Source organism: Mus musculus, chromosome X (genome assembly GCF_000001635.26).
Source record: "Mus musculus strain C57BL/6J chromosome X, GRCm38.p6 C57BL/6J".
Taxonomy (NCBI): Eukaryota; Metazoa; Chordata; class Mammalia; order Rodentia; family Muridae; genus Mus; species Mus musculus.
The window spans coordinates 136,438,994-136,464,311 of NC_000086.7; the positions used below are offsets into that span (position 1 = coordinate 136,438,994).

Below are 25,318 nucleotides of genomic sequence, written 5' to 3' on the forward strand. Positions count from 1 at the left end.
AGGGATGTAGTGCAAGCTGCATTCTCTGTAGCCAAGCTTATGGGATCCCAGAGCTGAGCAGTTGAACCTCCCTGAGGGTGGGAAGACAGATGCAGGGATCCCAGACGCAGGTAGGCTCACTCCCACTTCTGGATTTATGGCCAGTGTGTTGCATGTAGCAGGAGATGGACTTGCGAACATTCTTCTTCATCAGAGGGAGCTGCTCGGTTCTGGGGTGCACTGGAGCCATTGCGGGGGAGCGTATTGAGGATGGGGAGATAGGGCAGACTATAATGTGCACTCTCTGACCCCAGTTTTCCCTCTGTCAAACAGGTATGAGAGGTGGTAATTAAGTGGAAAATTCTGAACAGTAGTGTAGCATTTTCCTTTATAGATGTGTCAGATGATTTTTTACATATGCATTTTATCTTCCTTCCCTATTTTCTTGTTGTTGTTGTTGCCATTGTTGTTGTTGTTTTTGTTGTTGTTGTTGTTCTCTTTTGCTTTGTTGTCCTTTGTTCCCTTTTTTCTTTTTTCTTTTCTTTTTCTTAGATATTTTCTTCATTCAACTTTCAAACACTTTCCTGAAAGTCTCCTATACCCTCCCCCCCGCCCTCCTCCCCAACCCACACACTCCTGCTTCCTGCCCCTGGCATTCCCTTGTACTGGAGCATATGATCTTTGTAATACCAAAGGCCTCTCCTCCCATTGATGGCCGACTAGGCCATCCTCTGCTACATATGCAACTAGATACACAGTTCTGGATGGTACTGGTTAGTTCACATTGTTGATCCTCCTATAGGGTTGCAGAACCCTTTAGCTCTTGGATACTTTCTCTAGCTCCTTCATTAGGGGCCATGTGTTCCATCCAATAAATGACTGTGAGCATCCACTTCTGTATTTGCCAGGCACTGGCATAGACTCTCAAGAGATAGCTATATCAGGATCCTGTCAGCTAAATCTTGCTGGCATATGCATTACTGTCTGGGTTTGGTGGTTGTATATGGGATGGATCTTCGTGTGGGGCAGTCAAATAAAATCGACTTTCAACCTAAAGTTCTCATTAAGATAAGGAGAGGCACTTCTTACTCATCAAAGTTAAATTTTACCAAGATGAACTTTCAATTCTGAATATCTATGCTCCAGATGAAAGGGCAGCCACATTCATTAAAGAAACTTTACTAGAGCTCAAAGCACACATTGCACCTCCCACAGTAATAGTGGGAGACTTTAACACCCCCTTTTCACCAATGTACAGTTCCTGGAAACAGAAACTAAACAGAGATACATGGACACTAACAGAAGTTATGAAACAAAGGGTTTTAACAGATATCTACAGAATATTTTACCCTAAAACAAAAAGATACATACTTTCTTCTCAGCACCTCATAGTACCTTCTCCAAAATTGACCACATAATTAGTGATAAAACAGGCCTCAACAAATACAAAATTATACAAATTATCCCATGCATCCTATCAGATCACCACGAACTAAGGCTGATCTTCAGTAACAATATAAATAATAGAAAGCCAACATTCAAGTGGAAGCTGAACAACACTCTACTCAATGATAACTTGGTCAAGAAAGAAATTAAAGACTTTTTAGAGTTTATTGAAAATTAAGCCACAACATACCCAAACTTTTGGGACACAATGAAAGTAGTCCTAAGAGGAAAACTCATAGCTCTGAGTGCCCCCAAAAAGAAAATAGAGAGAGCACACACTAGCAGCTTGACAGCACAGCTAAATCTCTTAGAACAAACGGAGGCAAATTCACCCAAGAGGAGTAGACAGCAGGAAATAATCAAACTCAGGGCTGAAATCAACCAAGTGGAAACAAAAAGAACTATTCAAAAAGTCAACCAAACCAGGAGCTGGTTCTTTGAGAAAATCAACAAGATAGATAAACCCTTAGCCAAACTAACTAGAGGGCACAGGGACAGCATCTTAATTAACAAAATCAGAAATGAAAAGGGAGCCATACAACAGGTCACAAGGAAATTCAAAACATCATCAGATCCTACTACAAAAGGCTATACTCAACAAAACTGGAAAACCTGGATGAAATGGACAAATTTCTAGACAGGTACCAGGAACCAAAATTAAATCAGGATCAGATTAACGATCTAAACTGTCCCATATCCCCTTAAGAAATAGAAGTAGTCATCAATAGTCTCTTGTTTGCAATTCACTTTGTTTTGGGACAGCATTTTGCTGTGTCCTAGCCTGGCTTAAAACTCTAAACGATTCTCCTGCCTCAGCTTTCTGGTGACAAGATTATAATTGTGGGACACTGTATGGTTTGGATTAATTGGAAATTTTAAGTTGCCATCTTTTGTGGTACCCACTCTGCACCATAACCCTAAATCTCCTCAGTACCATTGCCAGATGACACTGGCACAGCATCTGTCTGCACACCTACTGTCTTATTGTCACTAATAAATCTCTTGTAGAATGAGCAATCTTGCTCAATGTCCCAGTAAACAACAGAACACATGAAATCTTTCCCATTTTTTGATTTTTTTTTCCTGTTTGACTTTTGGAAGCATTTCTGAAAATATCATAGACATTTGTTATTGAATATGAAGATTTCAAACTTTCATCCTACTCATGGACTTAAATGTCATTTTTTTTAAATGTCATTATTTAAGCTATGGACTTTTTTTATATTTTAATGATTTCATCTTCTCTAATTCACCAATTTTGATTTTTATTTGGTGTCTTGTCTGTGAAATCTTCACCTAGAACCCCGTGACAGAGATTTTCTTTTGTACATTCTGTTAAAAATTCTTTAGGCTCACATATGTATACAATGCTCTGTATATGATACATAGATCTTAACTTATATTTGTTTTTGATATTCATTAGCTTAGTTTATGTTAGTGCTCTACCTTCATGAAGAGTGCACCAGATCTCCATATAGAAGGGGTGAGCCACCATGTGGTTGCTGGGAATTGGACTCAGGACCTCTGAGAAAAGCATGCAGTACTCTTAACTACTGAGCCATCCACCAGCCAACATTTTATATTTGTGTATCTGCATATATGCTTACCTCAGTACAGTTCTCTGACAGACCATCCTTTATACACAGAATTGACTTTGCTTATTTGTCAAATAGCAGTTGTCCAGGAAGCCAGTCATGAAACATATGTCAATAATTGCAGTGCCTGGGGTTGGGAGTTGTAGAAAGAATTTATTCATTTCTCAGCCTAGCCTACACTCAAGTTTGATTTGAGCATGGGATACACAGAGAAATGTTGGCTCCAAATTGACAGTTGTCTGCACATGTGTGAGTGTCAGTAGGACTGCTGATTTTTGTCTTTCCGGACTTGTCAACCTTGATTCCAATACCATTCTGGCTCAGAAACCTTAGGTCTATATGGAGGTCTCTCTTCACGCAATCTTCTTCTCTGACTTTGCTCTGTTTCTTACTTTATTTTTTCAATTGATTTGTCTATGAATTTTGGAATTAGACATGCAGTTAAAATAAATAGTATAAGTCTTATTCCTGTTACATTGAATATGTAGAAAAGTTTTGAAAGAATAGATATCATAGCAATAATGAACATTCAGACTCATGATCATGTATATTTTGGATTTATGTATGTAGTAATTCAGCAATGTTTTGAGCCTTTCTAATGTATACGCAATATAGGTATATGTACCCAGATTGCTCACAAATAGTTAACATTTTTTCATTCAAGTATTCCTGTTTGTGCTGTGTGTGTATATGCATGTGTGTGTTCCTGCTTAGACTTATTCAAGCTTCTATAACTTCATCAAGTCTAAACTTTATATTCACCTTAGACCAGGATTGAGTTCCAATCTCGGGTGTATATTAGATATGTCTGAGACATGAAGTTTTATATGCAATCAGAATATATTCAGGTGAAAGGTTTCCCAAACTGAAGAGTTAAGGAAGGTCCCATCAAGTCCAGTTCCCAGCCTATGTTCTCTTCCTCCCCACCATAGTCCATCAGGCCTGACTCACACTGATGCAGTTCTCATGAAAGCCACGAGGTGGGAGCAAAACTAAATTCTTGCATTTTAGTGAATAGGGCTGATGTTTTACAGAGTAGCAAATATCCCAGAGTTAATGTATCTCTGGTGGGTTTGGAAGCTTCAAGGGTGTACTAGAGAAGTTCCGTTTGTTGATCACCACAGATCTAGTACTCAACAACTCACTTCATTGCTGCTCAGTGTAAAGTGAGTAATTCAAACTGTGTAAACAGTGCTCCTTCATAGAGAATATGGTGTCTGATTATTCAGGGGCATTTTGTAAAGAATATGGTATTCATACTTGGACTGAATTCTGTGGCATTCAGATGCATTCCCCAAACACTCCAAGTGAAGGATTAATTGCCAGGGGTTCGTTTCTCTCTTTCTCAGAAGACTTACTTGCCTCTACTTTGTCAGGCAGGATGAAGTTTTAGGTACAGGAATGTACTCTTCAAGCCACCAATAGAGAATTGCAAACATCAGTCCAGCCACAAATGTATTGATCATCATTTTGGTCCTGCATGCAAAATATGCCAGGACATCTGTGGCATAGTCCTGTGGGAGCAACAACCAACATCTGAAGTGACTTAAAGCCCAATATAACAGATGGACCTATACCTGACACTGCTTTGGTGACCAAGACCAGAGACTAGATAGCCCAGGGACCCAGGGTAAAACTAGATACCGTTGATCATAACAGAAAGGGGATATAAAATGAATCTTGGAGTAAGCTCAGGTTGTCTAACAACAAATAATAACAGGAAGCAACAATATTTCTTCCTTAATCTCTCTTAATATCACTGGACTCAATTCCCCAATCAATAGATATAGACTAAGAGACTGGATACATTAAGAGGATCCAACGTTTTGCTGCATACAGGAAACTCACCTCAGTGACAGAGATAGACTTTACCTCAGAGTAAAAGGCTGGAATAGCCATTTGGTGAGGAAATCAGAGAAAAGGTCTGGGGATAGTGGAGGTAGAATCTGAGTTTAGAGGAATCTTAGTCCTGTTTTGACATCCTTCAAGAGGACAGTCCTAGGTCACAATAACTTTGTTGTGTCTGTTGTAGATATCTCTAGCAGAGAATCTCCAGTGGTAGGTGTTGGGAAGGCTAGAGAGAGTCTGGGCAGTAGCAGAGCTAGCATGAAGAATGACAAAAACAGCCAGGAGAATGGAGGAGAGGGGTGCTTGTGGAGGGCACATGGCCTGGGAGATCTTGTTGTCCTTCTGGATGTGGTGTTTCCTCTGCCTCCTCCTCCTCTTCTTCTGTCCTTTGTCTAAGTAGAGTTTCAATGCAGTGGCTACAGCCTCCTGACAAATGGTTGGACTGTTAGCCATTCCCTGTGGGAGAACAGTCCATTCATGTTGTGAGGCGGGGCCAAAGTTGTTAATGGGGGTTACTGAGAATGCAAAGCGTTCACAGTCTCAGGGATGGAAAGGGATGGAAAAAAAGCATTTTTTAAATGTCTATTGCTAATAGGGGAACTTTGGCAGGGATGGCTGAGATATGGGGTAGCCCTCTTTGTGGGTAGCCCGAGTCTCCCATGGTTTTGTTAATTGCCCTCATATCTTGTAATAATCTCCACCCCTGAGCTCCTTTTTTATACCAAACACAGGGGTATCCCATGGACTGTGGAAGGGGCAGAGATGTAGCAACGGCTGTTCTTCTACCACCTGTGTGAGGGCTCTAAGCTTCTCCCTCAATAGAGGCCACTTTGGGACCCAGATGGCTTCATTGGAAAGCCAATCAAGGCAGGGAGTACTATATTTGACAATGGCCCCTAGATTTGGGAGTGATTTGGAGGAGGGATTTTAGGGTCTCCTTGCATATTATCTTTATAGGTAATATCCTCTATTGTAATGTGGTCTCTTTCTGGTTGGGTGGTAAGAACTACATCTAAGTCTTGGAAGATATCTCTCCCTAGAAGACTGGTGGCTACTTGAGCTATCAGGGGCCATATGTGACCTGTAGCTCCATCTGAATCTTCCCACCTGTAGGCTTTTTTGGTAAGGAATACATGAGAGGTACCCCCTATGCCTGTGAGTTGGGGCCCAGGGATCAGTCGCCAGTCATGTGGGATCTCTTGCTGTATTGAAATTGTCCTGTTTGCTCCAGTATCAATTAGGGACTTGAATGGTTTATTATCTATTTTAATGATTAATTTTGGATGAACGTCTTCTGAGATGCTGGATACCTATAAGGCTTCTATGGGAGTAGTTGTCCCTCTTACTGCCAGGGCTGAGGGCTTCTTCGTCTGAAGTTTAAAGGCTCCAGTGGCTTAACATCCTTATCATATACAGCAATACAGTATTTCCTCTAGTGAAAACGTTTTCTGAAGCAAGGGCAGATTTTCTTACTGCAATTAGAATCTGTTATGGGGAGAGAGTTTTGTGGGCATTCATCACTCCAATGTCCTGCCTCTCCACATTTGAAGCAGATTCCTTCTGTTTTCACTGCTGCTACAAATGCCTGAGCCATGGGTGAAATCTGGTATGATATGGTTCATATATCTGGTTGCCACAATCCACATCTCATGATGTTCCTCTTGAAGAGCCTGGAAAGCAAGTGTGGATTCAGAAGTCATGCCTTCCCATACAATGGTTTTAAGAAGGAGGTGTCTGGAAGTGGGGTTGGGAATTTTTCTTTCTAGGCTCATTTTGGTTCTGAGAATGAAATCAGATAGGGTTTCTCAAGGCTTTTGATGAAGAGAGCAGGGAGGAAGCAGGGTCTTGAGACTCTGAGGGTGGTTTCACTTATACCCTCCTTCCACCATGGTCAGCTCTACTGTGCGGTTCAGGTGGGGCTCACTCCCCCGAGAGCTGCAGCTGGCAATGGAAGGGACCAGCTCTCCCATGCTGCTCAGGCAAGGGATGCTACCAGCTTTCCTGCTTGCCACAGACAGCAAGGGGAAGGACTGTCTCCTCCACATCCATATACCCCAATGGCCAACTGAGAATAGTGTCTGCTTTCCTGACTGCTGCTGAAGTGCAGGTAGGGGCAGGGTAGGCTGTGCTGCTGTACAGCTCTCAGTGAGCAGGGCCAATTCTCTCTTGCTGAAACCCTCTGAGCAGTGTCACCTATGACCAGCACCAGTTTTATTGTGATGCCCAGGCAAGGTGTGGAGCCCTCTCTCTGGAGTACTGCAGCTATGAGGGGTGGGACAAGTTTCCTGCTCTTCCTAAGCAAGGGGTAGGGCCAGATCTGATAAGCCCACAGACATCAACATGGCCCTCAGTGTCAGCATGGCCTGAACTTTAACATGGCCTCAGGTGACAGCCTCGGCTGCTCTCTTCATTGTGCACAGAGTGTTCTGGTTCTCTTTCTCTCCCACGTGTGTGGTGTCCTGTGTATGATATGTGTGTGCTATGAGATGTGTGTGTGTGTGTGTGTGTGTGTGTGTGTGTGTGTGTGTGCTGTGTGTTTGTGCATGATGTGCATGTGTGTCTAACTGTGTGTCTCTGTGTCTGTGCTGTATGCCTATGTGTGGTGTGTCTGCCTGCCTGCCTGCCTGACTGCCTGCCTGTCTGTCTGCCTGCCTTCCTGTCTGTCTGCCTGCCTGCCTGCCTGCCTGCCTGCCTGCCTGCCTGCCTGCCTGCCTGCCTGCCTGTGCTATGTGCTTGTGCATGGTGTGTGCGCTGTGTGGTTTGTTGCATGTGTCTGTGTTCTGTGTATGTTGTATGAGTACTGTTGTGTGACATATGCATACCCTGTGTGTGCTTTATGTGAGCTTTGGTTCCAAAGTTCCGAAGTTCATGGAATCACCAGCCATATCAGATTAGGCATTCACTGTACGCCAATGTCACTTCATTTTAACTATGTTAGTTACAAATTCAATATCCCTGTTTCTGAATAAGATCACACTCTAGGCCAACAAGGGATAAGCTTTCAACATACAAATGTGAGGACACCATGCCACCCTGCATAGTTGGTATGGGGTATCATCACATTAATGCTGAAACTTTAAATTTTTGCTGTTCCTCCTGCTGCTGCTTTTGTTGTTGATGTGAGACAGGGTCTCATGTACCGCAGGCTGACCTCAAACGTGTTATATAGCAAAGAGTGACTTTAAACTCCTGATTCTCCTGCCTCAACCTCTCTAGTTCTGGTATTGGAGGCTCCACCCCCAACTCTTCAATTTTTACTTGTTCATATTTTAAACCCAACCCTTCTTCTTCCAGTTGCTATCATTTGCCTATACCTCCTTGGCAAGGAGCAGGAATTTCTTTGACTGATTTATCAGGTTGTTTTTTTGTTTTGTTTTGTTTTGTTTTGTTTTGTTTTGTTTTGTTTTGTTTTTTTTCTCTATTTAAGTCTATGCCTGAGATTCTATCTTCTGTATATTGTACTCTGTTGGTGGTGCTTGCATTTGTAGCTTCTGATCACATACCTAGCTTTTCATCTTCAGGATTCCACCAGTTTGTGTTTTCTTTAAAACTTCTATATCCGTTTTCAGGTCATAAATTTTTTTGCCACTTACTTCACCTATTTGATTGTATTTTTGTATGTCTTTAAGGAATTTATTTCCTCTTTAAATGTCTTTATCATCTTCATATGATTGTATTTAAGGTCATTTTCATCTGGTTCTGCTGTGTTGACCTACCCAAGGTTTGCTGTATTAGGATATCTGGGCTCTGGGGGTGCTAGTTGCTCTGGATATCATTGTGTTCTTATGTTGCCCTCTAGTCATCTACGTTTTGTGGTTATTTTAGGTTTAGGTGCTGATTTCCGAGTTTATCTTTATTAGATGGGTGGTTTTGGATGTTATTCCCTTGTTTTTGTCCCCCCCACCTCCCCGTCTTTTGGACTAAGTGTCATTGTGTTCAGGTGACTATTGAGTCTCCTGTTCCAGTAGGATAGCTCCTTGTGGTTTTTGTGTCTTGTGTGACCTCTGGGAGTTAGGGTACATGCTCCTGGTAGGAGGAGACTTTAACAAATAGCACCTGGAGAACACAGAACAGCATATGTTAAGGCCCAGTGTTAAGAACAGGCTTCTGGAAGGATGTTAGCAGGAGCGGGACAGAGTCAAGGTAGGGTAAGTGGGTGAGAAAATTTTACACACACACACACACACACACACACACACACACACACACACACACACATATGATTGCTATGAGATACATTATGTTGTACAGCATAACAATATATTGGAAATCTATGCTAATAAGCAGAATGAACCTTTGTTGGTATGGAATTGTAAGACAAACAGCATGCAGCTTCAAGTCGATCTAAAAATATAGTTGGTTACATTGTAGAGGTCTGAAACTAGGGAATACGTGGAGAACCATGGACTAATAAATAGAATGTGATTTCTGTAATGCTGTCAGTGAGGACCATAGTCTTTTTATGTATTAGTAAACTACATTAAGAACAGTATTAGAACAATTAAGGATAACCCCAAATTTAAAGACTTCTGCCTTCATATTCCAGCTGTTATTTCACTGCATCAAACAGCCTTTGTTGATGAAAAGGCTCTGTTTTCCACAAAAGACTTCCTTAGATCTTTCTTTGAGAACTCAGTGGGTGCAGACATTCTTTGATCTCAGTTTATCATTTCATAATTTCCATGTACACAATGGTATCTGCAGAAAACTCAGAAATTCGGGAAATGGGAGGCATCAAGTTTTGGTTGAAGATTCTCTGCTCAAGTTCTGTGTATGTCACCTCCTGTCCTTCTTGTCCTTCAAAGTCCTAGAAAGCTGTAGATGTTAAATGATGTATGCATGTATTATTGCAGAGTATGAGGGGAGATTAGACTAGGCAGAAGATGACATGCTCAGGATGACCTACCTGTCTGTTTATTGTGTTTTTTAACTTCAGACTCTTGTTCCATGCTGGCTGCTGCATTTTTAGGGGACAGGAGAAATTAATAACAAGTAGTGAAATAGTCCAGCAATGTCAAATCAAATCCAGTGTACTTGAGACGTGCAGTAAAACCCATAGCTCCTCACCTGCCACAGAGCAGACTCTCTCAGTTCAGAGCCCCATCCCTCTCTTGATCCAGACTCACAATTCTCTCTTTACCACAGTCTATCTCTCTCCCTCCACCTCCCATTTCACCCACCCACCCACCCATCTCTCTCTCTCTCTCTCTCTCTCTCTCTCTCTCTCTCTCTCTCTCTCTCTCTCTCTCTCTCTCTCTCTCTCTCTCTCACACACACACACACACACACACACACACACACACAACACACACATACACACAAGACCTTTCCTATATAACAAGCTATGCTTTGGATGTAAAGAGGCAGAAGACACATTGAGATTTTCGCCTGTGTTCTGAGAGCTGAAAAAAAGTACAAGAGCTCTGTTGCTTTCTCTAGAAAGCTCAGTCTTAGTTTTCCTTATCTTGTGCCAAATTTCCTTTTTTAAGGGAAAAATACACACCATGATTCCTCCATTACTTATCATTTTACATAGATGACACCTACCTGCTTGTTTCTGAGACTTATTCTGTTTGGGAAAGTAACAAGAATAAAAGATGATGATGATGACAAGGACCATGGTCATTAAGAGCCCAGTTAGAATGCGCAGGTTCTTGCAGTTATCTGGAGAAAAATGTGAAACCAATTAAGAGGTAAATCTGACTATCCCCATTTTGTTACATTGCATAATATTTATTAATTGATGGATAATTAATATACTATTTCTTTACAATAAAAGGACATGATGGAGGACATACTCCTAATCTATAGTATTATAATAAAATATAGAATATTAATAATATAAATATAGAATATAAATATATCCTGTATTTGGATATAGTAATAAACTGACTCCTAATGACTTATGATTAGATTCATATATTATTGAGTTTCTCAACTCTCAGCAAAAGTGCTTGTATTTGTGTCAGGTAGTTATTTATAGATATACACAACTGGGAAAGTTGTAGAGAGTAAGGGACTAGAGAAATCTTGACCCTAAATGTGATGTTTATATCACATATTTTCTACATATCAGGTATCATGTGAAGAGATAGATGAGATTGCACGAAAAAAGCCATGAATAAATACAAGGAAACTGTCTTGTGGACACAGCAGGGTAGTTGCATGTATGAACTTCACAAAAAGGTGTCACAGTGACCAAGACCAGTGCAAGTTCAAGCTAGAGAAAATTACAACATGGAGAGGAGAGGTGCACATGGAATCCAACCTATAAGAAAGGAGTTATAGACAATTGATAAATGTTAGGATAAGTGACAGCTTTAGGAATGTTGTTACTTGTAAGCTGAGCATTCTCCAGCAGAAGGCTACATTCAAGAATATCAGGGCATTATACCCAAGGGCCAAAAGCGGGCCAGCAGTGCAGACCATGTGTTCAGTATCTTAATCTCAGACTGGTAACAGTGTTCGGTTTACATCTACAACACCCTTGAGCTAAATGCTTAATTCTCTTTAAGGAGAAAAGTGAAATCAAGTCTATCTCACCATAGGTTGTATTTTTATAAAATATTCCTTCTGTCTGCTTCCCTTTTAAAGGCCCCATCACCTTCTCTCCAGGAGTCATCCATTGTTTTGGGGAAGAGAGTAAAATTTACTCTCTTTTTCAATTACAGGAGATCTTAGGTTCAGGAGTGAGAGACCAGTTGTCCCCAGAAGGTCCACACTACTTCTAAACAACCTTCAATGTTTCAGAGTTTAAGAATCAGAGAATGGAGCATGTGTTCTTATTACCACTTGAAACATCTTCTGTACAGGAGATATATTGCTGGATCTTCTGGTAGTACTATGTCCAATTTTCTGAGGAACCGCCAGACTGATTTCCAGAGTGGTTGTACCAGCTTGCAATCCCACCAGCAATGGAGAAGTTTTCCTCTTTCTCCACATCCTCGCCAGCATCTGCTGTCACATGAATTGTTGACTTTAGCCATTCTCACTGATGTGAGGTGGAATCTCAGGGTTATTTTGATTTGTATTTCCCTGATTATTAAGGATGTTGAACACTTTTCAGGTGCTTCTCAGCCATTTGATATTCCTCAGTTGAGAATTCTTTGTTTAGCTCTGTGCCCCATTTTTTTAATAGGGTTATTAGGTTTTCTGGAGGTCATCTTCTTGAAATATATATATATGTATGTGTGTGTGTGTGTGTGTGTGTGTGTGTGTGTGTGTGTGTATGTTATATTGGATATTAGTCCCCTATCTGATTTAGGATTGGTAAAGATCCTTTCCCAGTCTGTTGGTGGCCTTTTTGTCTTATTGACAGTGTCTTTTGCCTTACAGAAGCTTTGCAATTTTATGAGGTCCCATTTGTCAATTCTTGATCTTACAGCACTGGTAATAAGAACACATGCTCCACTATGATGATAGCAGCCTTATTTATAATAGCCATAAGCTGGAAAGAACCCAGATGTCCCTCAACAGACACAGAGGAATGGATACAGAAAATGAGGTACATTTACACAATGGAGTACTACTCAACTATTAAAAATAATGAATTTATGAAATTCCTAGGCAAATGGATGGATCTGGAAGGTATCATCCTGAGTAAGGTAACCCAATCACAAAAGAACTCATATGATATGCACTCACTGATAAGTGGATTTTAGCCCAGAAACTTAGAATACCCAAGATACAATTTGCAAGACCCATAAAACTCAAGAAGAAGGAAGAGCAAAGTGTTGACAATTCACTCCTTCTTAGAATTGGGAATAAAACACCCATGGAAGGAGTTACAGAGACAGAGTTTGGAACTAAGCCCAAAGGATGGACCATCCAGACATTGCCCCACCCGGGGGTCCATCCCATAATCAGCCACCAAATGCATACACTATTACATATGCCAGCAAGATTTTGCTGAAGGGACCCTGATATAGCTGTCTCTTGTGAGGCTAAGCCAGTGCCTGGCAAACACAGAAGTGGATGCTCACAGTCAGCTATTTGATGGAACACAAGGCCCCCAATGGAGGAGCTAGAGGAAGTACCAAGGAGCTGAAGGGGTATGCAACCCTATAGTTGGAACAACAATATGAATTAACCAGTACTCCCGGAGCTCATGTCTCTTGCTGCATCTTTATCAGAAGATGGCCTAATCGACCATCATTGGGAAGAGAGGTCCCTTGTTCTTGCAAACTTTATATGCCCAAGTATAAGGGAAACACCAGGGTAAAGAAGTAGGAGTGGATCTTTAGGGGAGCGGCGGGGCAGGGGGGGTATGGGGGAATTTCGGGATAGCATTTGAAATGTAAATGAAGTAAATACCTAATCAAAAATTGGAGGAAAAATACAAAGAACCAGAGAATGGAGATGACCAGGCTAAGACTACAGAGCCTTGAGGCAACGGAGCCAAAACATGAACCCAAAGAGGTTTTGGTAACCATGTTTTTACAAGAGAGAAGTGGAGTCATTTACTCACGTATTTTGGGATCTTCTTCTGTGCATGCAGGACAGTTTCCTGTGAATTTAGTAGAGAAGGAGACAGACAGGAGAGGGAACAGCTGATCAGTGGCACTGTCTGTCATCCTCTGATGGAATGTCCTTTGAGATTGGACCATGACCAGTACCTACCTCACTACTTAGTCCTGAGCATTTAAAGTTATAAGATGCCCTATGTGGTTTGCTTAAAGGAGGTGACTCCTTGGATTTCAAATTGTACTGAGATAATAGAAATACTGTGGAGAGCTCTATGTGAGCAGAGAGCAGAAGTGCTGCACCATCTCAGATCTACCCAAGCTGATCCCAACCTTATTCCTCATAAGACTGGCCTGACTCCTTCCTATATCTGTCTGGATACACAGATACCAAATGTGTCTGGCTGACAAGATAAGGATTTATTGGCAATTCCCTGTCTATCATTTTGTAATACCTTCACTTAAACTTCATCTCTTCTTTAAATGCTTTTAATGGAAATATAGTTATATCCCTTTGTCACTCCATTTCCTTTCCTCAGTGTTTTCCTCTTACCCTTTCTTACAGGTTTCTTTTAACATCCCAATATTCTTAAGTTGAAAGCATCTTTTTCTTTAATTATAATTGTTATGGAGGGTTCTGTGTACACACATGTATTAATATTGATGACTCAATTTTTGTTTTATATATATGTGTGTATGTGTACACATATATGTATTAGTATATGATTGATATGCAAATATATATGCATACGTATATGTATATGATGCATAGGCATTTACATATATATGTTGCATATGTACGTGAATGTGTATACATGTATATGTATACGTATTTAAGTATTTCCTCGCCATCAGTAGGATGGTTCTCAGGAATGGCCTAGCCTCAGGATCTCATTAATTACCGGACATGAGATATATATGAGACAGTCTTACCTTTGGCAGGAAGGTACAAGGGGTCACTTGGGGAGGACCACACATGGGAAGAGTTCCTGAAAGAGCCATAGCATCTATAGTTCCCCTTTTGGATCATTGAACTAAGAAGGAATTTTGCCTCGAATTTACCACTGTGGATCTGCACTCCAGGCATCCCCTGTCCCTGAGGCACCCCTTCCCTGGACATATGGAACATGTCAAACTGATGGTCAGAGATGCAAGACAGGGTCATGGTTTCTCCTGACATCATCAGCACAGGCCCCATCAGGACTGACAGAGAAGGTTTCTTGTATACACCTGGAAGAGAAGACACAGTCCCTTAGAAGATCTGACTACTTTTTTGTTGATTGCTTTGATAATTTCATAAGATATGTTTTATAGAGCTCTTCTTCTCCCCGACTCCTCTCACACGCAACCCTCTTACCCATCTTTCCTTCTCCCCACCCAACTCCATGTTCCCTCTCTATCTTTAATACTATGTTTCCTTCGGAATTTCACATCGTGCACCCACATCACATTCATCTCCCAGCCCTTCTATATTAATTTCCTCACTCTTGTGACCTCCCTCCCCCAAAATATGAAATAAAAATAAAAGAAACAAAAATAGGATAAATCTAAAAGGTAAAACGTCCAACTTTGTTATCTATGCACTCATTGGAGAACGGTCAAATTCCCAGTGTCATGCCCTTAAATATCATTGGCTCCTTCCCCTTCCTCACCTGCACCAGAAGCCATCAGGTGCAGAACAATAACTTCAGAGCCCTTATTTCATTTTTAATGAGTTCTAGATTCTTATCCCTGTTCATTCACTTCTTAGTGTTCACTCCTCCCTCTCAAATTTTTGATCTCTCCTTTCTGCCATCTCTCTGCCTCCAACTCTCTACTTCTCCCCTCATTTTCTCACACACTCTCTCTCTGCAATCCTTCTGACTATAGTGTCATACTTTGACCCTGATCTTACTCTGGTACTTAAATATTTTCTCTCTACTTTTGATTTTTGACAGTTTTTACCTCTATTGCTATTATTTCATTCCATTTGTTTTTGAAAGTATGTCTTTTGTTAATATATATGAATTTTATCTGACACTGGATTTATGAAATATTTTTATGTGTACATAAGGTATTTTTATACTTCTTTAAAATATCTTTTAGTTTTTGAAGTTAAATAAAAATTAAATTGTTTTTTAATTGTTGTTGTTTGGTGGTAGTGGTGGTGGTGGTGTGTGTGTGTTTGTCTGTTTCTGTGTATGTTTAATATTGAATATGTTAAGGCAAATATTGTTTATTGTCCCTCAACATTTACCAGTCTCATTATTTTTTCTAACTGGTGTTTTATACACCTTCATCTTTTTCAATTGTTTTGCACATTGATGCATTTAATCTGAGTTACATATGATTTTATCTTAATTAGCATGCAAATTAATTAACTTCATCATGACCTCCTCTAAAAGTTCATTTTTGTTCATTTTATTTCCATCCCTCCCTTGTGACCCCTTTGCTGGTCCTTTCCCTCCTGCTCATTTCTTCATCGATGACATATACATTCCACCTGCTTTTCCATCCCTCTCTGTTAACCTTTCTCCATTCAAATTACTCCATAATTTCATCACTTATAACTTAAGCATTTAATGCATACTAAAAATCTAGAAACTGACTTTATTTTCAGTTATTCCTTTTCTGTCTTGTCTCTTTTTGATATCTATATTATTCTCTCTTGAATAAGCATGTAATATCTCACGAATGTGTTTGCTACCCATGTAAGGGACCATGAAGTTTGCCCTTCTCTTGTTCCTCTCAGTGTATTGTTGCCTGAGTCTATAATATCATGTACTTCCACAGACCTGTTTTGAAACATCCAACATCTGCCATTATTTCTCCATTTACACTTGCAAATATTCCATCCAGGCTTTTGATTTTATAGGTTTTCTTTTTCTACACATGCCATGCTTTCTATTTTTCAGCTCTGTCTCTCTCTCTCTCTCTCTCACTCTCTCTCTCCATCTTCCTCTGTCTCTCTCTCTCTGTCTCTCTCTGTTTCTCTCTTTATGTCTCTCTCTGTCTCTCTCTGTCTTTGTCTCTCTGTCTCTCTCTGTCTCTCTGTCTTAGGCTCTCTGTCGCTCTCCTCTCTCATGATGGAATTATGTATATATATCCAGGGGCACAATTTCTTAGATTCATTTTAGCCATCCTAGAATGTCTGTATAATTTTAGTAAAAGAACTGAAAATGTTTGGATGTGTAGACAATAGATAGTGATTGGAGCTCTATTAAATCACCCAAGGCTATGATTTTTCTGGGGTGAATAGTGGGTCAATCACAATAAAAGGAAGAATTGTCAAACAGTTGTCAAAGCCAGGTTCCACCTGTGCAAAGACTTAAAGACTCATTAAGAACCACTCCAACTAAGCAATTAACCTGAGGTATGATATATGGTTCTTCCAGCAGATTTCTTACAGAGGTAGAAGCCAAACAAAATTCTGAACTTCCCAAGTGTCTGAATGGAAGTAGAAGTACTTCATTCTCTCTGGTTAAATGAAGCTCACCCAGTGGCCCCTGACCCCTGAATATTTATCTCTACTTGTGACACCTTTGTACTTCCCTGCATTGGTGTCTTACAGAATAACCAATTGTCTGGCCTTGTATCTCTGTTTATATTGTCTATGCCAGTAAAATGCCCACCACGTCTTCTTTTCTCTAAATTTCCCACAGTTATCTTCCACCTGATGCCCCAAGGCTTCCACACTACACAATGTCTGTTATGCATCACGAAGAGGGTAAAGAACAGGTGTACACTCTCTTACCTGTGATCTTGATGTCAATGGGGTCACTGGGGTCTGACCATTCATAGGGGTAGTAACTGTTAGCACCATAGCATGTGTAAGTCCCAACAAGGTCAGGTGTCATGGGACCTATTGAGTAGGTGACATGTGACCCACTTTCATGATGTTCTGCAGAAACTTGGACAGAGTTCTTGATTATTCCCATTCTGTGTGAAATCAAAATGTATGTATCGAACATATTCTCTGAGTGACATTCCAGGGTCACATTCCCTCCTGAATTCACCAGGGGACTTTGTAGAATCAAGAGGAAAGGCTTCAAGTAGATTCCTAGAAATAAGGAAATTGCATGGACTTGGTCACATTCTCCATGTTTTGGAAAATCTATAGTCCTCCCTTTCTTACCCTGTTTTCCCTGTCATTGACCCTGTGTGCATTTCTGTGCTTATGTTAACTTTGTACACAGACTCCTCCATGTCTCTAAATCCCCTTCTCAATTCTTTGGCTCTGTCAGCAGCACAATATTTTCCCATTGACTTGTGAGAATGTGGCTTCTGAACCATACTAACATGGATCCCATTGCCCCTTTCCAGGTTTGGGGAGAGCAGGAAACATGACAAGCTTAATACCAGGCTCTTTTATGAGTCACTTTGTGCTACTTTGATCAACTGTAATCCTTGGAAAAATAAGGTATTTAGTAGTGAGTGTGGTTAACAGAGAAAGTCTTCTGATAATCGCTATTATACAAATTTATATCAAGCACTTGTCATTCTTGTTCATGAGCATTGTCCTCTCCAAAACTTTGGTGAGTCATCATCCTGGCCTACTGCTTTCTGGACATCTCTTTTCTAGGTTTTAAGATGCCCATTGATACAGATCCTTCTATTAATTTCCAATCACTTGCAGAAAAAATAATCACAAATACTGTTCTTAAATGGAGCAAAAGCATTCTGGAGATCCAAATTTTGAAGCATGCCAAATGTCATAAAGGTTTCCGCAGGGACGTGTCTCTGCTCAAATCACTAGAAATTTTTCATTATCTTTGCCTTTCATCTTCTAGAGGCCTCATTCGTTCCTTGGCACTTGGAGTCTTTTTATCACTGCCAGTGTTAAGAATAGAGTGTCTCTGCCAACGCTTTTTAATGCTAACTACTGTTTTATTAATTATTTTTGTCATACTAACAGTTGTAATTCTACAGACCCAGACTAATTGAGTCTCTCACCCTGATGTCAATTTTTTGATACCTTCTCTCGTTTCAAATATCCATCTTCAAAGCCCAATTTTTCCTTGAGTTATTTTCAACTCAAGAATCCTTTCATAAAAGAAAGTACATATACATGGGTATTACATTATGCCCAGCATAATATTCAATTTTCTTTGTTGAACATTCCTCTATAATGATGAAACTGACTAAAGCTCTTTCTGGAATTTCTAGGGTTGGGAGAATAGGGGGCATGAAATGATAGTCCAAATATGGACTCTGACCTGAAATTATGATTTTCAGAGGCTCACTATGTGCTGACAATACATTAGCATATTGAGGATGGAAGCATCTGTAGGTTCCTGCATGTTCTGTGGTCACAGGACCAAAGACCTGGCTCTTCTGAAATGTAGTCTCATGTAACTGAGGGATTGGAGACCCTTCTTCTTTGTACAGTTTGAATATGTTAGATCCTCTATGAGAGTCACATGTAAGAGTCACATTCTGTCCCAGAGGAACAACATAACTTGGCCAGGCATATAGGAATGGTTTATCATGACTTCCTGCAAGAAAAGGAACAGAGTAAAATTTTAATGATCCCTTTTATTCTTGAGAGTTAAATCTACAATTTTTATTTCTTTGGGGTCCTTTCTATAAAAATTTTCTGTGAATTAAACTATCCCTGTTCTAATGGGAGAGGTAGAAAATCTCATGAGTCTTAGGAGGTTAAATAAACTTCAAATTCCCTGGAAAGCTAAAACTTGCGTGATTTACCTGTGCCCCTTTCAAGCCCTATAAAGTAATTAAGCAACTAGGACAGCTGAGCTCCAAAAGGAGTTCTCTGAGTCATGGCCAGTGCTTGAAAGTTGTGTGGATTTCCATGGCTTTGCACTTCATGAAAAGCACCCATATTAATTTTTCCATTAGTCATGCTTTTAGTTGCTTTATTCTTCTGAAAATAATCATCTCTACTGCTAGTAGTAATCTCAGAAAACACACAGAATCACCTCATTAGGCATGATGCAATCATTGTTTGGTCTGTCATGTGTTTACTTTGTGGGCATATTAGTATGTGTTGTATTCCTCCTAAGGAAACAAAATAGGTCATTTTCAAATAATCAGTATCCCCTAACTATCATATATATATGATAGACCTTTCTATGCTAAGATCTGTTAACCCAGAGTCTTAAAATAAATTTTTAATAGTCAAGTAGATTTGGTCATAAAATTTGCAATCCAAAAAGAATTATATTTTATGTTTAGAGGGAAATTCTTTGTCAGATGCCTGATGGAAGCCAGTAATAACGAGATAGCCGTAAATGAATGTTTTTGATTCACATTCATCAACTCTAGAAATATAACAATTGTCACATGAGGATACCTTTGTCAATTTTCTAGAACTCAGGAGTGAGAGCAAGAAATCTCATAGTATTTCACAAGATGAAAATCTCCAAGAAATCTGGAGGAATGGAGTGTTTTGAAAACATTTGTTCTTTCTGTATTCTCATATAGATCTCCATCCACAGATGTCATACTGACTCATGCTTCTACACTGATAGTGACAAGGTAGATGCAGACGTGTAGTTTCACTACCATTCCAAGGCGCCATGCATTTGAAACATTGGAATACAGCATTACTTGGCCACTTGGGTGACTTGGAGATCGAATGTGCATGTACATGTACATGTACACACACACACACACACACACACACACACAATTAAAAGTTGATCAGCAGCCTCATATGTGCCCAACTGAGACATCCTGTGATCCTCCCAGGAGGACCACACAAAGGAAAAACACAAGTGAGAATCTAGCGCAAATACACACACCTGCTGGGATACCCACACAGCCCAGCTGACACAGGACCTGTCCCACCTCCCTGAGCTACACCACTCTTCTTATGAGATTGAGAAAGAGCCTCAAACTCATTGGCTTAGGGGAAAAGTTCCCAAATAAAACACCAGTAGCTCAGGCTCTAAAATCAACAATTGATAAATAGAATGTCATGAAACTAAAAAGCTTCTGTGAGGCAAAAGATACTGTCCATAAGATAAATAGGAAACCTACAGATTGGGAATAAAATCTTCACTAATCCCACATCCAACAGCAGCCTACTATCTAAAATATATGAAGAACTCAAGATGTCAACCTCCAGAAAACCATATAATCCAATTGAAAATTTGGTGCAGAGCTAAACAGAGAATTCACAACAAAAGAGTCTCACATGTCCAAGAAGCACTTAAAACATGTTCAAAATCCTTGGCCACCAGAAAAATGCAAATCGGACTCCGCGGGACCTAGGAAATTAGTCTGAACAGGTTAGAGGGTGCGCCAGAGAACCGGACAGCGTCTGGAACGGGCAGAAGCACAGAGCCGCTGAGGCAGCACCCTTGGCGGGCCGCAGACAGCCGGCCACCGTCCGGACCAGAGGACAGGTGTCCGCCTGGCTCGGGAGGCGGCCTCAGCCTCAGGAGCAGCGGTCACCATCTTGGTTCCAGGACTCCCTGGAACTTAGGATTTTAGTCTGCACAGGTGAGAGTCTGCACCACAGAAGCTGACAGCTTCTGGGAACTGCCAAAGCAACACAGCTTCTGAGAGAGGCCCTGTTTTGGGCCTTCTTCTTCGACCAGGAGGAGGTCTAAAAACAAGGTATCTGCGCACCTTCCCTGTAAGAGAGCTTCCCAGCAGAGAGTGCTCTGAGCACTGAAACTCAGAGGAGAGAATCTGTCTCCCAGGTCTGCTGAGAGACGGTAACAGAATCACCAGAAGAACAATCTCTAAACAGAGTCAACTATAACTACTAACTCCAGAGATTACCAGATGGCGAAAGGGAAACGTAGGAATCCTACTAACAGGAACCAAGACCACTCACCATCATCAGAACCCAGCACTCCCACTTCGCCCAGTCCAGGGCACCCCAACACACCCGAAAACCTAGACCTAGATTTAAAAGCATATCTCATGATGATGGTAGAGGACATCAAGAAGGACTTTAATAAATCACTTAAAGAAATACACTGCTAAAGAGTTACAAGTCCTTAAAGAAAAACAGGAAAACACAATCAAACAGGTAGAAGTCCTTACAGAAAAAGAGGAAAAAACATACAAACAGGTGATGGAAATGAACAAAACCATACTAGACTTAAAAAGGGAAGTAGAAACAATAAAGAAAACTCAAAGTGAGGCAACACTGGAGATAGAAACCCTAGGAAAGAAATCTGGAACCATAGATTTGAGCATCAGCAACAGAATACAAGAGATGGAAGAGAGAATCTCAGGTGCAGAAGATTCCATAGAGAACATCGGCACAACAATCAAAGAAAATGGAAAATGCAAAAAGATCCTAACTCAAAATATCCAGGAAATCCAGGACACAATGGGAAGACCAAACCTACGGATAATAGGAGTGGATGAGAATGAAGATTTTCAACTCAAAGGACCAGCAAACATCTTCAACAAAATTATTGAAGAAAACTTCCCAAATATAAAGAAAGAGATACCTATGAACATACAAGAAGCCTACAGAACTCCAAATAGACTGGACCAGAAAAGAAATTCCTTCCGACACATAATAATCAGAACAACAAATGCACTAAATAAAGATAGAATACTAAAAGCAGTAAGGGAAAAAGGTCAAGTAACATACAAAGGCAAGCCTATCAGAATTACACCAGATTTTTCACCAGAGACTATGAAAGCCAGAAGAGCCTGGACAGATGTTATACAGACACTAAGAGAACACAAATTCCAGCCCAGGCTACTATACCCAGCCAAACTCTCAATTACCATAGATGGAGAAACCAAAGTATTCCACGACAAAACCAAATTCACACAGTATCTCTCCACGAATCCAGCCCTTCAAAGGTTAATAACAGAAAAAAACCAATACAAGAACGGGAACAATGCCCTAGAAAAAACAAGAAGGTAATCCCTCAACAAACCTAAAAGAAGACAGCCACAAGAACAGAATGCCAACTTTAACAACAAAAATAACAGGAAGCAACAATTACTTTTCCTTAATATCTCTTAACATCAATGGTCTCAACTCCCCAATAAAAAGACATAGACTAACAAACTGGATACACAAACAAGACCCAACATTTTGCTGTTTACAGGAGACACATCTCAGAGAAAAAGATAGACACTACCTCAGAATAAAAGGCTGGAAAACAATTTTCCAAGCAAATGGTATGAAGAAACAAGCTGGAGTAGCCATCCTAATATCTGATAAGATTGACTTCCAACCCAAAGTCATCAAAAAAGACAAGGAGGGGCACTTTGTTCTCATCAAAGGTAAAATCCTCCAAGAGGAACTCTCAATTCTGAATATCTATGCTCCAAATACAAGGGCAGCCACATTCATTAAAGAAACTTTAGTAAAGCTCAAAGCACACATTGCACCTCACACAATAATAGTGGGAGACTTCAACACACCACTTTCACCAATGGACAGATCATGGAAACAGAAACTAAACAGGGACACACTGAAACTAACAGAAGTGATGAAACAAATGGATCTGACAGATATCTACAGAACATTTTATCCTAAAACAAAAGGATATACCTTCTTCTCAGCACCTCATGGTACCTTCTCCAAAATTGACCACATAATAGGTCACAAAACAGGCCTCAACAGATTCAAAAATATTGAAATTATCCCATGTATCCTATCAGATCACCATGCACTAAGGCTGATCTTCAATAACAAAAAAAATAACAGAAAGCCAACACTCACGTGGAAACTGAACAACACTCTTCTCAATAATACCTTGGTCAAGGAAGGAATAAAGAAAGAAATTAAAGACTTTTTAGAGTTTAATGAAAATGAAGCCACAACGTACCCAAACCTTTGGGACACAATGAAAGCATTTCTAAGAGGGAAACTCATAGCTCTGAGTGCCTCCATGAAGAAACGGGAGAGAGCACATACTAGCAGCTTGACAACACATCTAAAAGCTCTAGAAAAAAGGAAGCAAATTCACCCAAGAGGAGTAGACGGCAGGAAATAATCAAACTCAGGGGTGAAATCAACCAAGTGGAAACAAGAAGAACTATTCAAAGAATTAACCAAACGAGGAGTTGGTTCTTTGAGAAAATCAACAAGATAGATAAACCCTTAGCTAGACTCACTAGAGGGCACAGAGACAAAATCCTAATTAACAAAATCAGAACTGAAAAGGGAGACATAACAACAGATCCTGAAGAAATCCAAAACACCACCAGATCCTTCTACAAAAGGCTATACTCAACAAAACTGGAAAACCTGGACGAAATGGACAAATTTCTGGACAGATACCAGGTACCAAAGTTGAATCAGGATCAAGTTGACCTTCTAAACAGTCCCATATCCCCTAAAGAAATAGAAGCAGTTATAAATAGTCTCCCAGCCAAAAAAAGCCCAGGACCAGACGGGTTTAGTGCAGAGTTCTATCAGACCTTCAAAGAAGAGCTAATTCCAGTTCTGCACAAACTTTTTCACAAGATAGAAGTAGAAAGTACTCTACCCAACTCATTTTATGAAGCCACTATTACTCTGATACCTAAACCACAGAAAGATCCAACAAAGATAGAGAACTTCAGACCAATTTCTCTTATGAATATCGATGCAAAAATCCTCAATAAAATTCTCGCTAACCGAATCCAAGAACACATTAAAGCAATCATCCATCCTGACCAAGTAGGTTTTATTCCAGGAATGCAGGGATGGTTTAATATACGAAAATCCATCAATGTAATCGACTATATAAACAAACTCTAAGACAAAAACCACATGATCATCTCGTTGGATGCAGAAAAAGCATTTGACAAGATCCAACACCCATTCATGATAAAAGTGTTGGAAAGATCAGGAATTCAAGGCCCATACCTAAACATGATAAAAGCAATCTACAGCAAACCAGTAGCCAACATCAAAGTAAATGGAGAGAAGCTGGAAGCAATCCCACTAAAATCAGGGACTAGACAAGGCTGCCCACTTTCTCCCTACCTTTTCAACATAGTACTTGAAGTATTAGCCAGAGCAATTCGACAACAAAAGGAGATCAAGGGGATACAAATTGGAAAGGAGGAAGTCAAAATATCACTTTTTGCAGATGATATGATAGTATATATAAGTGACCCTAAAAATTCTACCAGAGAACTCCTAAACCTGATAAACAGCTTCGGTGAAGTAGCTGGATATAAAATTAACTCAAGCAAGTCAATGGCCTTTCTCTACACAAAGAATAAACAGGCTGAGAAAGAAATTAGGGAAACAACACCCTTCTCAATAGTCACAAATAATATAAAAATATCTCGGTGTGACTCTAACTAAGGAAGTGAAAGATCTGTATGATAAAAACTTCAAGTCTCTGAAGAAAGAAATTAAAGAAGATCTCAGAAGATGGAAAGATCTCCCATGCTCATGGATTGGCAGGATCAATATTGTAAAAATGGCTATCTTACCAAAAGCAATCTACAGATTCAATGCAATCCCCATCAAAATTCCAACTCAATTCTTCAACGAATTAGAAGGAGCAATTTGCAAATTCATCTGGAATAACAAAAAACCTAGGATAGCAAAAAGTCTTCTCAAGGATAAAAGAACCTCTGGTGGAATCACCATGCCTGACCTAAAGCTTTACTACAGAGCAATTGTGGTAAAAACTGCATGGTACTGGTATAGAGACAGACAAGTAGACCAATGGAATAGAATTGAAGACCCAGAAATGAACCCACACACCTATGGTCACTTGATCTTCGACAAGGGAGCTAAAACCATCCAGTGGAAGAAAGACAGCATTTTCAACAATTGGTGCTGGCACAACTGGTTGTTATCATGTAGAAGAATGCCAATCGATCCATACTTATCTCCTTGTACTAAGGTCAAATCTAAATGGATCAAGGAACTTCACATAAAACCAGAGACACTGAAACTTATAGAGGAGAAAGTGGGGAAAAGCCTTGAAGATATGGGCACAGGGGAAAAATTCCTGAACAGAACAGCAATGGCATGTGCTGTAAGATCGAGAATTGACAAATGGGACCTAATGAAACTCCAAAGTTTCTGCAAGGCAAAAGACACCTCAATAAGAC

The 25,318-nt window shown here is 40.2% G+C and overlaps 1 protein-coding gene and 1 long non-coding RNA gene across 3 annotated transcripts in view; one reads left to right on the forward strand and one right to left on the reverse strand.

Annotated features, from left to right (window-relative positions):
* The window catches only part of Gm14991, a 51,120-nt gene continuing 25,802 nt past the window's right edge, over positions 1-25,318 (forward strand). Inside the window, exon 1 of the long non-coding RNA XR_387069.2 lies at positions 1-110. This is a non-coding gene — a long non-coding RNA (predicted gene 14991). The remainder of the gene's footprint in view (positions 111-25,318) is intronic.
* The window catches only part of Kir3dl2 (killer cell immunoglobulin-like receptor, three domains, long cytoplasmic tail, 2), a 96,151-nt gene continuing 79,766 nt past the window's right edge, over positions 8,934-25,318 (reverse strand). The window contains exons 4-10 of one of the 2 annotated variants that reach the window (XM_006528538.3): positions 18,526-18,804; positions 17,064-17,369; positions 14,264-14,560; positions 13,336-13,374; positions 10,416-10,532; positions 9,775-9,825; positions 8,934-9,683 (exon numbers count right to left, since the gene is read on the reverse strand). In XM_006528538.3, the coding sequence (XP_006528601.1) occupies positions 9,676-9,683; positions 9,775-9,825; positions 10,416-10,532; positions 13,336-13,374; positions 14,264-14,560; positions 17,064-17,369; positions 18,526-18,804 (1,097 nt within the window). In that variant the 3' untranslated portion in view covers positions 8,934-9,675. The remainder of the gene's footprint in view (positions 9,684-9,774; positions 9,826-10,415; positions 10,533-13,335; positions 13,375-14,263; positions 14,561-17,063; positions 17,370-18,525; positions 18,805-25,318) is intronic. The other variant, NM_177748.2, reaches the window with a different exon arrangement.